The following is a 17,200-nucleotide window of genomic DNA, read 5'->3' as shown; positions in this document are numbered from 1 at the left end:
ATTACTGTTCAAGACGGCGACCGATTTAACAGCTGTCAACTGATTTATTCTCAATTTGGTTTGGCAATTCATCATGAATAGTCTCACGCCTGAACAACGCTTGCAAATGGTGCAATTTCATTTCGAAAATAATGGTTCTGTGCGGAATACGTATAGCGCACTACGTCCATTTCATTTTTTTTTAGCGATGAAGCGCACTTCTGGTTGAATGGCTACGTCAACAAATAAAACTGCCGCATTTGGAGTGAAGCTAATCCTCAAGTGTATGTCGAAACACCGTTACATCCAGAAAAACTGACTGTTTGGTGCGCTTTATGGTCCGTACTTCTTCAAAAACGATGATGGCCAGAACGTTACAGTCAATGGTGATCGGTATAGAGCCATGATTACTAACTTTTTCATTCCTGAATTGAACAATCATGATGTCCAGGAGCTGTGGTTCCAAGACGGCGCAACATTTCACGCAGCTCGTGCCACAATCGATTTATTGAAAGACACGTTTAGTGACCGCCTAATTTCACGTTTTGGACCTGTGAATTGGCCACCAAGATCTTGTGATTTAACACTGCTAGACTACTTTCTGTGGGGCTATGTGAAGTCATTGGTCTATGCGGATAAGCCACAAACCCTTGACCATTTGGAAGACAACATTCGCCGTGTTATTGCCGATATACGGCCACAAATGTTGGAAAAAGTCATCGAAAATTGGACGTCCAGATTGGACTACATCCGAGCCAGCCGTGGCGGTCATATGCCAGAAATCATATTTAAAATGTAATGCCACAAGATTATCTTGCGGATAAATAAAATTCATGTCAATCGAATAATCCATCGTTGTTTTATTGCAATTTAAAGTTCTATAGCTCTAAAAAAAAACACCCTTCACATAAAGACAGTTATTGTCGGCAACAATTTTTTGCCATTTTGTTCACCAATGTTATACATTCCTAGCAAACTCAAATTCAGAGAGAACAGATACTACACTAGATAACGAATCGTCGTTCATTCAAATCAATTCAATCTAAAACCACTCAACCCCGAGATAGGCGAATCAGTAGCGTATCATCGTTATCAATACGCCCTAAACGACTTTTGATTATTGCATAAACGTATTATACACCCCTGACCGACCTAATGACGATACAAACGCGATTTGAGCTGTTTCCGTTACGTTGCAACGACCGGATATGAGTTCATTTTGTCCCCTGAAGTCCGCCATTCTCCGAACTGGATGGTTCAGAGAATTTAACGCGATTTACGGAAACGACGTGTGGGATTTCGCAGTGATGGATTGGAGTAAGTTGTCAACATTCTTGTGAACAATCCGAACTGAACGCAGAGGGATAATTGATTGTTCCGTTTTTGTCAATACGATGATTGTGTGTATTTCCGTTATTCTGAACGTAAAGAGTACAGAGTTTTAGATTATAAGTCTGGTCAGGTATGGTCACCTTTAGATTTGCCATATCCACTTTTGATGAGGTACCTACTTTCTTCTTGCTAAAATTTTTTCGAACTACACTGATCAAGATTTGCTAGGGATCACTTATGAACTTCTCTTCATTTGTATTTTTTTCAAGTTATCTCGTGAATATCTGTACATTATATGTTCTCTAAGGAAAAAGTAAGATGTTTTGAGTTGATTATATCAAAGTCTTCCTCACTTCATCGGCTCTTGTTCACAAAATCGATTATTATCTGTAGGCTGTTACAGGTGGAGTGAAAAGCAATGTGCTTTTGTTATTAAATCTGTTTTTTTCTCTCGTTCAAACACATAAGGTGATAATAATTGAAGAAATGAGAACAATATCAGCTTATCAGTCATGCCGAGAAGACGTTTGGCTTCTGTGCACTTGACCAAATCAGACGACGACTACATGTTCGTGATTTGAGAGCACGTAGGAGGGTACAACATCCCCGTTTGAATAGGGAACACCGGGTTCATCGACGGCCATGGGCTGAGGAGCACCGCAATTGGACACTTGAAGATTGGAGCCGATGTTTATTTACGGATGAGTCTAGATTTCGTTTGGTCAACTCCGATGGACGTATTCTTGCTTGGAGGGAAAGAGGTCGAAGGTATGCAGAACAGTTTATGGTACCCACAACAGCTTTTGGCGGAGGTTCTCTATGTGTATGGGGAGGCATTTGTTTGAACCAACGCACAGAGTTGGTTGTTCTGCAGAACACCACCATGACCAGCCAGAGATATCACGATATGATTATTGAACCCATAATTGTTCCGTTTGCGGCTGCCGTGGGCGAGAATTTCATTTCAATTGACGATAATGCCCGTCCACACCGTAGTCGTCTGGTTAATGAAGCGCTAGAAACTCATGCTATTGATAGGATGGACTGGCGGGCTCGCTCTCCAGACATGAATTGCATCGAACATGTCTGGTCTGATATGTCTAGACAATTGTCAACCTTAGAACAACCGATCAATAACCTGGAGGACCTTTCTAACGCTTTACGGGATATTTGGACGAATTTGCCCCAAAATTTTATAAATCGTTTGATCGAAAGTATGCCTCGTAGGGTAGAATGCTTGAGACGAACTTCAGGGGGGACCAACTAGGTACTAGCTTAACCGAAACTTCAGCCTTCTTGTGGTTTCATCATAAAATTTTTATGTTATTCAAACACAGAATTTTGAGTGTTCCTAATAAAGTCTTTTTTTCTCTCCAACTTTCCATTTTTTCATTCTTTTTTCAAGTGAACCATATTATCAACTGAGAATACTCTGATATCTGACTAAATTTATAATCTTCGAGCGAATATCCTATCAATTGTTGAGCAGTTTATATTCCCAAAAAAGAATCGAAAGATTATCCCAAGAACTAACGAGGCATAAGAGTCATCCCAATAACAGGAAGACCATAATCTCCAATCCTCAGGTTGATTTCTGAAGAAGAAGTTCGAGTAGAGGAGGATTCGAGTAGAAGAAGAAATAGAAGATCAACAACCGGGAGAATAAGTAGGATTCAAGCTAGTGAGATCCACTATGGACAACATATTCAACTTACAAAAGCAAATTCAGCGAAACAGGTAGACCCAAAAGAGTATGATTACGTCCCAATACCCCAACCATAACATCAACTCAAGACTACACTAATCTCATTTATTCAGAAGAAGGAAACTTCCAGCTATGAAATCACTCTCTCTGAATGGATACATCATAGAGTTAACATCTGAAATCAAATATTTGGGAATAATCCTAGATAGCCAGCTTCTGTGGAACAAGAATATGGTGGTTACTGCTAACAACGCAATAAAGGTCTTGATAACGTGCAAAAATCTGGCTGGTAAAACTTGGAAATGTACTCAAAAATACAATGCATGGATGTGAGACCGATAATAACTTATGATGCAATAGTCTGGCAAGCCAAAACCAGTCAGAACAACACGAGGAGAGCCTTCGATAGAATACAAAGCTCCACCTGTGTTTGTATCACTGCAGCTATCAGAACATGCCTAGGGCATTGGAGATCATTACAGATATTACACTTCTATATCTTGTTATAAATAGATTAGGTCATGAGGCCATTCTAAGGCCATCCAGGTAAGGTATCTGCAATGAAGGAATAAGGAATTACCAGTAAGTACCTTCCCAGCGAAAAAAAAAATTAATATTTTTTTTCTCACTGGGAAGGTCTGCTGATGATATGCAGTTGGTCAGGAAGCACCAGGCTCTCTTATTCCTATTCTATTATTCTTATCTCTAGAGAATTCGCAGTCCCAACACTCAAAAGGAATAGCATCAAATGATACCATGACGAGGACTAGCGCAAGTGTATTCATTCACTATCGTTCGGCCATTTTCCAAGTGTCTTTCTAGCTGAGATTCTGGTATAGGTAAATATACCTATTAGAAGGAATTTAAGGAGAGATAACAATCAAAAGGGAAACAACGTACCTAGTGAAATCTTCCTGGTTTGGATCATTCCGAAAATTTTCTTCAAAACTTTGATACTGCAAGATCTGAGAAGTATTTGGATCTTAGCAAGAATATGCTGCATCTTCTTAATCGATTCCTCACAGGGTATTGACGCCTCAGGAATAACCTCAATGAATCCAACAGAAAACAACAAGTGCGGGAATGTTTCGCTGTTTTTAGACAACGTAAAAAATGCTTTGGACAAAAAACTTGTAGAAGTGTGTATGTAACCTACTCAAAGCCATTCCAGATTACAAATATTGGAGTTCATTACAACTCTTCAAATTAAAACACCAAAAAAAGATAAATTTGAATGACGAATAAGATTCTTCGATGACTTGGTGTCGACTGTATAATTGAGTGATGTAAAATTTTGCTGGAAATTTCATCAGATGAAAATCTAAACAATTTTTAATTCAAAATTACCGAATTGTCCCTAATAAAAACGACAAGGCAATTTAAAATCGGGCCATCATAAACCTAGTTAATTAAGAGGCAAGTACTGCTGCAAATTATGTTTGCAGTGGCGGTAATGTTCATGATGGCGTTATCGTATTCCATATTTTTTCTCTAATTACATCGTTATGACGCAATTAATGACATCAAGCAGGTGACCTGAAGAAGTCGAGGATTTGCACAGCGTGATTTGATTGCTCGCAATTTTTTATTTTTGCTTTTCTGTTTATTTATGCGCGTCAGAACCTACTACAGGGTGTATACGGTATATTATAAGTATCTGAACACTAAAGAAGAATCTCTTCAATAAAGTTTTTTGAAAAACGAAATATAAATGATGCAGGGTAAATCTTTGAGTTGTATTTAACCAAAGATTCCTCTCTATAAATATATTTTTTTCATCAACAAACAATTATTTTGATTTTCTATTTCTAATGGTTTCCAAGTTATAACTCCAAAAACTGTACGAAATTGAAAAAAAAGCAACTAGAAATAGTAATAGTAATATAATGAAAAATTCTGCAAATTACAAATTATGTGTTCACCCTTGTGTAAGGAAATGTCACAGCTAAGGGCATGTTGACGAGCGATTTTTGTATTTTCAATGTCATAGATGATTTCCCCTCCTTAGAAGGAATTTGTGAAATTTTTGAATTTGTGAAATCTACCACTATTTCAGAATTAATGATTCTGAACTAGAATTTGATCACAAAATGTTAGCTGTCTATCACTTGATAAAGGGTATTCCAATAAATTCAAATTCAAATAAGAGGTATCATTTTGAAGTTGAAGAAAAGAGTATATTTTAAGAGATATCACTAGATAGTCGTTTCATTGGGAAAGGTATGCCATTAACGATGGAAAACGATATCAGCCAAATGGCCGTCATGGCTATGATTGCAGCAGCATATTCTTTACATGACCAATTCGCACATTTGAGGATGTATGTCCTCGATAACTTCACGAATTCTATTTTGAAGATCTTGAATCAATTGTGAAGCATAAGCATAGATTTCATCTTTCACGCCTCAAAGCAAAAAGTCTAAAGTTGTTAAAATCTCAAGATCACTGGTTCTCATCGAGAAATAGTGAAAATAATTTAGCAGGAATGTCGTTCACCATATTCTTATAATTTTCAGCTGATACCTATATGCCTTCAATCCATACCTTAAAATCATAATCCAAATCAGCTTTAGCACCCCATAGGAACTCATTTCTTATCTTCCAGATACTAACGGGTGTTTTTTTTCGAGGTATGTAACTTTAAGTTGGCATTACTGTTCAAGATGGCGACCGATTCAACAGCTGTCAAGTGATTTATTCTCAGTTTGGTTTGACAATTCATCATGAATAGACTCACGCCTGAACAACGCTTGCAAATAGTGCAATTTCATATCGAAAATAATGGTTCTGTGCGGAATACGTATCGCGCACTACGTCCATTTTAGCGATGAAGCGCACTTCTGGTTGAATGGCTACTCCAACAAACAAAACTGCCGCATTTGGAGTGAAGCTAATCCTCAAGTGTATGTCGAAACACCGTTACATCCAGAAAAACTGACTGTTTGGTGTGCTTTATTGGCTGGTGGAATCATTGGTCCGTACTTCTTCAAAAACGATGATGGCCAGAACGTTACAGTCAATGGTGATCGGTATAGAGCCATGATTACTAACTTTTTCAATCCTGAATTGAACAACCATGATGCCCAGGAGCTGTGGTGCCAACAAGACGGCGCAACATGTCACACAGCTCGTGCCACAATCGATTTATTGAAAGACACGTTTGATGACCGCCTAATTTCACGTTTTGGACCTATTAATTGGCCTCCAAGATCTTGTGATTTAACACCGCTAGACTACTTTCTGTGGGGCTATGTAGAGTCATTGGTCTATGCGGATAAGCCACAAACCCTTTACGATTTGGAAGACAACATTAGCCGTGTTATTGCCGATATACGGCCACAAATGTTGCAAAAAGTCATCGAAAATTGGACGTCCAGATTTGACTACATCCGAGCCAGCCGTGGCGGTCATATGCCAGAAATCATATTTAAAATGTAATGCCACAAGATTCCGAATAAATAAAATTCATGTCAATCGAATAATCCATCGTTGTTTTATTGCAATTTAAAGTTCTGTAGCTCTAAAAAACACCCTTTATAACAATAATAGCCGATTGATACGCCACTGCGTGGTATTTCGAAAAACCTTTGATTCATAATCCACATTCCTCGCCAAAGCTGACAAAACAGACCTTTGTCACGCATCGAGCTGCAACAATCATTATAGAAACAAAACCTAGTTGAAATTATTCCTTGTTACAAATTCGCCCTCACATAAAACGCCAGTTGCATAGGCTGGCGCGTTGGCGCATGACACATCGATTCAAGGTGGATTGATTAGGACTGTTCCGTTTGAATTCACGAAGGGTTTGAATGGACAACGGCAGAATTGACGCATAACGTTCCCTGGGGAATACATGGAGGGAGGACCGCTGGGTTTTCATTTTACAGTTGCCTCGGTTATATATTTATGTCTAGCGTGATGATTAAACGATCTGTTCACGTATTTACGAGGTTTGTCTTATATATTTTTCATATTATAGCTGAATACGAGGACAAACTCCAGATACTAATTATTATTATTCACTGAATCGGAGTCGTTGTGGCTCTGTTAGCCTTCCGGGAACTGCGACCAAATTGATCTTCTGTTCTTAACCCTACCTATTCATACTAACCCAGGGAGGCCGTCGATACTGTTAACGAAACCGACGACATCTTTAGGATCCTTAGCTATTACTTCGTGAGTATCCAGAACTGACTTTTCCATGTGAGTGGTTCTTAGGCCAGTCGGCCCTGGCCATTTGCACACCATGTGTTTGGCTGTTTCTGCCTCCTTTCCACTGCAGATCTCATTTGGTGACTTATCCATGCAGTGCAAAAGGTATTTGCAAAAGTGTCCTATCAGCAGTCCTATCGTTACCCGAAGATCAGCTCGTGATAGCTTCAAGATCTTCCTAGAATAAGTCGATGAAAGCATAACATTTTTTTTTCTCCAGAAGGATTTTCTAGTGTCCCCCTCCCATTGTTTGACCGCTGCTTTATTTTTCTTCTTTTCCAATCCCAAAGGAGGGCTTAGGAACAACATGTGTCTACCTTGATGCCATTTTTGCATGTTCATCTGCTTTTTCGCTTCCTTCAATACCATAATGCCCCAGTACCCAATGTAGAATTACTTTATTGTCTCTGGCCAGTTGCTTTACAGTATTATGGCACTCCTATGTCATTATATCCCTGGCTATTACAAACTCCAGATACTCTTGAACGGGTTCTATCTAAAGTCTGCAGAATACAACATTGAAATAACTATCACTAAAACTAAAGTACTCATCATCGCTAAAGAATCTAAGAGATGCTGAATGAATTAGATTCAAACCTCTTGGCAAAACCCTCGGATGTGATGCCAACTTTCTTTGATTTCGAAGTACCCTTTGAAACGGTCATTGATGACTGTCTCAATGCAATGAACGCTTGGACAAAAAGTCCTCCATATGGTTTACCGATGGATCAAAATCAAAAAGAGGCACAGTTATTACAGTACCTATATGGGCCTTAAACGAGATTCTCTAGATCCCTGGGAAGTGAGCTCTCTATCTTGCAAACCGAGACAAGAGCTGTCTATAGTTATGCCCAAGTGTGTCTCAAAAAAAAACCTCAAAGGGGCGCGTATTTACATCACTACAGACAGCCACGCCATGATGAGATCCCTGGAATCATAAAGCCAGGGGTATCTACTGACATAGGAGTGCCGTAATACCATAAAACAACTGGCCAGAGGGAATAAAGTAACTCTACTATGGATACCAGGGCATTGTGATATTGAAGAAATAATAAGGCGATAAACTTACAAGAAGGACAACAAGGTTAACACCTGTTGGTCCTAAGCTCTTCTGGGGACTAGAGAAAGACCAATATAAGGCAGTGGTCCAATAACAGGAATGGGACAATAGAAAAACCCTCTGGAGAAACACTCCGGTTCTTGCTCAGGCAAAGAAATTTGTGATGATTTCACCAACCTATACCAAGAAGATTCTGAAGCTACCACGAGCTGAACTTCTGGTAATGATGGGACAGCTGACAGGACACTGTCAGCTGTACAGCTTGTACAGCATGGGTAAGTCAGCAGATGACATCTGCAGGCACTGTTGAAAGGAGGTAGAAACAGCCGAACACATAGTGTGCAAAAATCCAGGGCAGACTGGCCTAAAAGAACCACTTACATGGGAAAGTCAGTTCTGTATACTCACAAAGTAATAGCCAATACTCCTAAGGATGTTGTCGGTTTCGTTAACCGTATCGACGGCCTTCCTAGGTTTTTATGAATAGGTTGGGTTAAGAACAAAAAAACGAATTGGTCGCTAACAGAACACGAACACAGCTGGGACCGTATTCTCGACAAGTGATCTTTCAAAACGTATACGTTCTTTCAGTGCTAAGAACACTGAATGAACGTATACGTTTTGAAAGATCACTTGTCGAGAAAACGGTCCCTGCAACGACCACGATTTAGTGAATAATATTAATATGAGACCAAGCATATAAAGTCAACCGAAAAGCTGGTATCCTAAAGAAAATAATATGGTATAACAAGTACCTGAATACTCGAGCTAAAACTCTAAACTAAGATTTATAAGACATGTACAAGCAAACGCCATAGAAATCCGGACAAACAACCAAAAGATAAAAAACACTTTACGAATAACTTTAGAAGTATTGCACGCTACTCCTGTGAGGATATGAAACGAAGCATCAACATAAGAAGGAAAGCAAGATCGAGTTGGTTCAGAAAAAAGTACCACAATTTGCCCCAAAACTTAAGTTTATGGGCGAATTAAGGTATTTTCAGGAAATAATACAACCATTCCTTCATTGCAGAAGAGGATTTCAAAATCTGTCATCCAACCTATTGCCTTTACGATAAGTCCACACATCTCGAAAGTTTTCGAATAAAATTCGTGAACAGCAGCCACCAAAATGTTCGGTGAGTTGTGTGTCAATGAATAGAGCCAAATACTTCCCCTATCACCCTCTCTACACTCCATACAATCATTCCTGAAGTTGTCCGCGGTACAATTCCACTTGCTATCTTTCCGTTTGGCTGCTTCGACAAGTCTCTTAATCCATTCGTGTGGAAATTTGTTGAACTAGTTCCAAACATTTTCCACGGTATTTAGAATTGTGCCTGCGAGGCAGAAGTTTGGCTATCGATTTCGTGCAATTGCACGGACCACGAATTTCGTTTCTTGGGCAGGACCACGGTTTCGAACCTCATAAATTCGATGGAATGAGCGCAGAACTACCGTATCATTTCTTGGAGAAGTAAGCAATCAGTTGAAAATTGTTATTAAGTCTTGAATAATAAATTTGAAATATACGTTTGACAGTTTATAAGTTTTTTTTTAATGCTCTTATAGAGAATTAGGTCGTTTGTTAGATTGAAGTGGTAGTTTTGTGTCGTAATAAGCATTTATTGCTTTCAATATGCTAAGGAGTAGGGTAGTAGGTGGAAATATTCTAATAGGTTTTCTATGAATTTTCTGAATACCTATTACAATGAATAAGAAAATCGATAGAATTTTCAATGGAAGGATTCAAAGAAGGCAGTAACGTAGCTTTAACGCCATGTTAAGGCGTATGGTTCTGCAAAATCGGTCTTTCACTAAGTAATATTAATGCTTCAGGGAGAAATTCATAAAGAATGCCAAAAATTGAAGGAGAGCTACAATGTTTTGCCCTCTTCCCTTCCACAAACAGTGAAAGACCAATTAGAAACAAGGGTTCATCCCCTACCTCTTCAAATCTTCATCTCTGTCAACACCATATTCGTGGCGAAGTTCCATTTCTACTCAACCTTTCGTGAGAGCTTTCAGAATGAGAATTGTCATTCTGAAAAAATATATTCAAGGTGTTACTTTCATGATGATAGAAAGAGCCGTCCCCTCCCAGAAGAAAAAGTCGAGAGTGATTCAAATTTATGTTTGGCTAAAGAACTTGACATTTCGGGCCTGATTATGTCTATCAGTTATAAAGGGTGTTTTTTTTAGAGCTATAGAACTTTAAATTGCAATAAGACATCGATGGATTATTCGATTGACATGAATTTTATTTATCCGCAAGATAATCTTGTGGCATTACATTTCAAATATGATTTCTGGCATATGACCGCCACGGCTGGCTCGGATGTAGTCCAATCTGGATGTCCAATTTTCGATGACTTTTTCCAACATTTGTGGCCGTATATCGGCGATAACACGGCGAATGTTGTCTTCCAAATGGTCAAGGGTTTGTGGCTTATCCGCATAGACCAATGACTTTACATAGCCCCACAGAAAGTAGTCTAGCGGTGTTAAATCACAAGATCTTGGAGGCCAATTCACAGGTCCAAAACGTGAAATTAGGCGGTCACCAATAAATTCAAATAAATTTCAATAAATCGATTGTGGCACGAGCTGTTTGACATGTTGCGCCGTCTTGTTGGAACCACAGCTCCTGGACATCATGGTTGTTCAATTCAGGAATGAAAAAGTTAGTAATCATGGCTCTATACCGATCATCATTGACTGTAACGTTCTGGCCATCATCGTTTTTGAAGAAGTACGGACCAATGATTCCACCAGCCCATAAAGCGCACCAAACAGTCAGTTTTTCTGGATGTAACGGTTCGACATACACTTGAGGATTAGCTTCACTCCAAATGCGGCAGTTATGTTTGTTGACGTAGCCATTCAACCAGAAGTGTGCTTCATCGCTAAACAAAATAAAATGGACGTAGTGCGCGATACGTATTCCGCACAGAACCATTATTTATTTTCGAAATGAAATTGCACTATTCACAAGCGTTGTTCAGGCGTGAGTCTATACATGATGAATTGCCAAACCAAACTGAGCATATATCACTTGACAGCTGTTAAATCGGTCGCCATCTTGAACAGAAATGCCAACTTAAAGTTATATACCTCGAAAAAAACACCCGTTAATTCGGTATGATGATAGTCATAATTATAACTATGTTCTTGTGGAATAATTATATGAATTAGAATTTGAACAGGTGAGCCAAAGCTTCATACTTCACGTCGGTGCTTTTCTCAGTTATGTACAATAGAGTCCTTTTCAGTTGCTCCTCGTACTTCCACTTTGATGCATCATCAGAACATCTTTCACAAACATCAACATAGAACATAGACGTAGAATACCTCCAAAGTAAATTCAATAGACCAATGTTGGCTTCTCCAGGTTTCATTTGCATTCGCATGAACATTCAGAAAGTTGGTCTTGTCTGAGGATCATGATTAATGCAAGAATTCCTAAGAAAAAGGTAAGCTGTTCCCCTGTCTTCTCCATATGCGCAATCCACTCCTGAATATAGAAAGGTTTTCCGCATAGTCGGCAGGGTAATGTATGTAGGTCTGTTGAATAATTCCCATAGTCTTCTTTGTACGAATTGAAGACAATCAATTATGGCGTAAAAGTTTTTTGACGGTTCAAAAGGTCCGTCTCAGGAGAATTCCACTGAATTGAGTGAAAAAAAAACGAGAAAGCACGAAGAAACTAAAGAACTTTAAATGAAAAGGGAATGATACAATTCAAAAGGGTTATGATAGCAACACTGTGTGATATTTTTTGACATTTCTTATGTCATTTGTGTTCATTAGGTTATGCCATTCAATCATGGAAAGATGAACCCTTCAGCAACGTTTAGGAACTGTTGAATTGTTCCATCGAAATCAGTCCTCATTTATGAATACTGAGAGAACCTCAGGAAGAATTCCTGGACGATATTATTCAGTTAATCGACTCACTATTTGTCATACTTTATTAGACATTTATTACACAAATTTGAAGGTGAAGATTAATATATAAAACAACAGATTAAGAGAGATTGCCACCACATTGTTTTTCGCGTTTCGGTCAAACTTTGGTACCCATTCATTTCCCCTCTGGCACTCCTGCAATGACCAAACTTTGTACGGTGTACGAAGTTGTACATTCACTTCATATTCTTTCTTTTTTCGAAGCAAATAGGTAGGGGGCACCACTCTACGACAACTTTCATGAAATTATAGTTTTACTTATTTTGTAATGATTTTTGATAGGTTTTTTCATGAATATTTCAAAAACACATCAGTTCTTTTTACAATGTACCTACATATCATCAATTTTTCTGCGAAAAACGAGAAGTAACCAATTTTTTTTCGTTCGCAAATAGAAAATATTCACTTTCTTCCATGTAGATTATTGTTTAAGGAAATTATACCTAAAAAATCGGTGTTTCATAAGGAGAAATATCTCTATTTTCGTTTTGAACTGAGCAACCACTTGGTGGTGTTCCCTCTTAAAGCCTGTTGATAGCATTAACTGAACCAGAGGAAATTCAAGAAGAATCGATATAAAAAAACTCGATACTTCAGTGACAAGAGATCCGACCAAATTGATTTTTTATGTAAATAATACGAACTAAAGGAACCATACACTACACGATTTATGTTTGAAATTTATTCCCATTTCTGATAAAATGCGAACCTGGATGAACTCGGGAAAGGTGAAAGATACCTCATTGACTCGATATATTATACTCAGTAGACGTTATCTTGTTACAGTCTATTCTTCTAAAAAGTTCCCCAGGTGGCTGTTTCAACTGAAGACAACTCAAATATGAATGGATACGGATGAGGAGAATTCCTTTTCGAAATAACTCCGTCACTTATTTTTGTTTATTCATAATCTCGTTGTTATTAATTTGATACGCCTTTAGAATGAATCATTCATGGTTTACTAGAAATATCTATAGATTAATGAAAGGAAGGTCACCTTCAGCACTTGATTTTATAGAATCGATGAAAACAAAATATCTGTTCTTCTAGGAATTAACATTGTTTACATTTTGAGTTCCAATTGAAAGATATAATTGCGAAATGCATACAATTGACAGAATGAAATGCCAAAGTTCAATTAATGTTATTTCTCGAATAGGTGATCAAAATTGGTCACCAAGATCTCGAGATTAAACACCTTTAGACTATTTTCTTTGGGGTCACACGTCATAGATAAAGTCTATATCAATGCTCCACAATTGATTCAAGATCGTTCAAGACCTTAAAGATGAAATTCGTGTAATTATCGAGAACATAGAGCAGCAAATGTGCGAATTGGTCATGAAAAATTTCATGAAAAGGATATAGTGCTGCAACCGTAGCCGTGACGGTCATTTGGCTCATTACGCTAATCTTTACAATAAAATGAACATCTATTGATTCCTTTTAAAATATAACGGGTGTTTTTTTTCGAGGTATACAACTTTAAGTTGGCATTACTGTTCAAGAGGGCGACTGATTAAACAGCTGTCAAGTGATTTATTCTCAGTTTGGTTTGGCAATTCATCATGAATAGACTCACGCCTGAACAACGCTTGCAAATAGTGCAATTTCATTTCGAAAATAATGGTTCTGTGCGGAATACGTATCGCGCACTACGTCCATTAGCGATGAAGCGCACTTCTGGTTAAATGGCTACGTCAACAAACAAAACTGCCGCATTTGGAGTGAAGCTAATCCTCAAGTGTATGTCGAAACTGGGGGAATCATTGGTCCGTACTTCTTCAAAAACGATGATACCCAGAACGTTACAGTCAATGGTGTTTAGTATAGAGCCATGATTACTAACTTTTTCGTTCCTGAATTGAACAACCATGATCTCCAGGAGCTGTGGTTCCAACAAGATGGCGCAACATGTCACACAGCTCGTGCCACAATCGATTTATTGAAAGACACGTTTGGTGACCGCCTAATTTCACGTTTTGGACCTGTGAATTGGCCTCCAAGATCTTGTGATTTAACACCGCTGACTGCTTTCTGTGGGGCTATGTAAAGTTATTGGTCTATGCGGATAAGCCACAAACCCTTGACCATTTGGAAGACAACATTCGCCGTGTCATTGCCGATATACGGCCACAAATGTTGTAAAAAGTCATCGATAATTGGACGTCCAGATTGGTCTACATCCGAGCCAGCCGTGGCGATCATATGCCAGAAATCATATTTAAAATGTAATACCACAAGATTATCTTGCGGATAAATGAAATTCATGTCAATCGAATAATCCATCGTTGTTTTATTGCAATTCAAAGTTCTATAGCTCTAAAAAAAACACCCTTTACTAGTTTTTTTAATATTAAAATGACTCTCACATAAATAAGGTAAAATATGTTTAGAGCAGATGTGGTAAGTAGTTGCATCCGGTGCAAGTTCAGTGATTGCTGATACAAACTAGTTTTCCTTATTTGCCCCCTACTTGCTATCTGATATCCTGCAGGACTTTCCGCAGCTTGTTAAAATTACTTCGAATGCTATGATATTCGATAGCTCTTCAGAAATTGATAGTCTGGAAAGTTTTAACAATTATTATCTGTACAGGTATGCATTAAAGTTTTAAACTCGATTCCCCGATTCAATTTCCTTTTTGGTCTCTTGGAAAATATAGTTTCAGACTCAGTTTTTCACCTGCGTTCTATGAATAGTGATATCGTTGAAAATTTTCCTTCTCAAACGATTCCAAAGGATTATTATTGAAAATAATGAACCAATAGTCAACTTTCATTTTTTATTTTTTATGAAATTAGGGATTCGTTAAGCCAAGTATCTTGACATTATAACCAACTACTTGACTTGAAATTCAAGCTCGTGAAAAATTACATACTTGAGCTTGACTTAACTTGATTTCAGATATTTATTGCTTGACTTGATATTAAGCTACTTGATATTACTTGAGCTTGATATGCACGCGTCGCTCGTCATATATTTCTGCAATCTTGTGCGCGCTTAGACTAAGTAAGGGGATTCCTTGAACGCCGAAAAACTGAAGCATTCGCAAGTGTGACTTTATTAGTAGTTTTCTCACATTTCTACGAAATCTATTGGTAGATTTTAGTGGTTTCAGAAATATCTTTCCAAACTTGGCCAAGGATTTTTTATCAACGCCAGCATCTTCAGCTCTTGCTGAAAGACATTTTTTCAGAGCTGCTCTTACATTCACAAAAACCCGCAATTTAGGTTAGGCGACAAATCTATAAGATGTGTCTTAGATCCTGGATGGAAAATTATGAAATCAAACAAAGCCTGGAGGTTTCTCAATATTCAGAAACTTTAGTTTTTTATTATTTTTCATTTTATTATGATTTATAGTGATTTAATTCATGTTTCTATTTAAAAAAAGTTGATATTTTCGGTTCTTTCATACAATAAGTTTAATAAATAGAAGTGTTTTTTGCAAGGTTCCTTCTCATTTCATCATTTCTTTATTGATATGACACTACACAATAAAACTGTTAATAATAAGTAGCTTGATATGATTCAAGTACTTGCTAAATAAATACTTGACTTGACTTGTGATTGAAAAACTACTACTTGATTTGAGCTTGACTTGAAATCAAGTCAAGTAGCTGTCAATCCCTACATGAAATAGAAAATTGCTACGATATCACTAGAATTGTTTTCACTAAGGCCACAATAGTTTTGGAATGTTTCTAAATTTGAGGTACAAACGAAAATGATAGATTCCTCGGATCATGTAAAATGGTCGTATCGTTGAAATGAATAAATAAATTATTTAAAAACTCTAAAAACATGGGCCCGCAAAAAGTTTGTTTTCGAAGTACATGGTGTTAAAGTTGTTTTTTTTTTCAAGTTTTTCCTCATAGCACCTTCCCTTCAAAAGATTTTCAACTTAAATTTTGCACAGATATTCCAATTCAGAGTTTTCATAATGTGATATGCTAATTTCCAATGCAAATCTACAGGGTGATATTTTTTCTGGAACTATACCCGATTCTTTCCTCTAGAACTTGAAGAATTTTTGGAAATTTCATTCGAATTTCGGAACAAATTTTGAGTTCATAAGGGATGATTTTGAATAATTTTCTTCCTCATTCGAGTTTAGGTATTTTGCAATATATGAAACAAAATTGAACCATAGTTTGAAATTTGCAGTTTTTATGGTTACATTATACTTTTATATTGTTGTACGTTCATTTTCAATATCTGTTTAAAATTGTATTAAATGTGATTCTTATTTTTATTCGTTGGTTTTTTTTTTCTAATTCTTACCCTCACCCTCATCGGCGTCCCTTTCCCCGAAACTTATGTCAAACTGTACTACTCTCACTTTTAATTTTCAATATCTGTTTAAAAGTATATTAAAATTTATTCTTATCTTTTTTTCAAAAAAAAAACTTTTTTTTCGTTTTAATCAAAAATTTCAAACTTCGACCAATACTCACCCCTATTGGTGCCCCTTCCCTGCGGCGAGGCACCCCCCCACAGGACCCAGAAGAGGAGCACCAGGACCAGAGGAGGGGGCGCCCCGAGCATTCCAAACTTCATGGTCAGTCAACACTCTCACATGGCGTATTATCGTTTAGCGACTTTCGGACCATGCTCTGATAACGAAGTTGCGGTGCTGAAGGCGACGCGCTAACTGAGGCGCCGCTCTGACCGTGCCGACCGACGCTGTCGCCTGGTGCGGCGTCCGCAGCGTGGCCACGGCGCAACGCGACGTAGAGGCAGGGGTGGTTTTGGGGAATGGAAATTTTGGGGTTTGTGCCATGTCTTTGTGGTTCCCAAGGGACTTGGGGGTGTTTTGTTAGTTGGACTGGTGAACCTTTGGAAGGTGGGTCTGGGTATATTCGACGCCCTTACTGAAGTCTTCACAATTTTTCTTTTTTTGATTTCTTCTTTCTTGAAAAGAGTGGACAATC

General features: G+C 37.9%; 1 protein-coding gene across 3 annotated transcripts in view; it reads right to left on the bottom strand.

Moving 5' to 3' along the window:
- Window positions 1-16,939, bottom strand: part of LOC123671060 — a 106,689-nt gene extending 89,750 nt beyond the window's left edge. For 2 of the 3 annotated variants that reach the window (XM_045604717.1, XM_045604718.1), the window contains exon 1: window positions 16,724-16,939. In XM_045604717.1, coding sequence (XP_045460673.1) covers window positions 16,724-16,826 — 103 coding nt within the window. In that variant the 5' untranslated portion in view covers window positions 16,827-16,939. The remainder of the gene's footprint in view (window positions 1-16,723) is intronic. The other variant, XM_045604719.1, reaches the window with a different exon arrangement.
- Window positions 16,940-17,200: the final 261 nt, after the last annotated feature.

Source organism: Harmonia axyridis, chromosome 1, assembly GCF_914767665.1.
Source record: "Harmonia axyridis chromosome 1, icHarAxyr1.1, whole genome shotgun sequence".
In the NCBI taxonomy this organism is placed as follows: Eukaryota; Metazoa; Arthropoda; class Insecta; order Coleoptera; family Coccinellidae; genus Harmonia; species Harmonia axyridis.
This window is presented reverse-complemented; position numbering and strand designations above follow the sequence as displayed.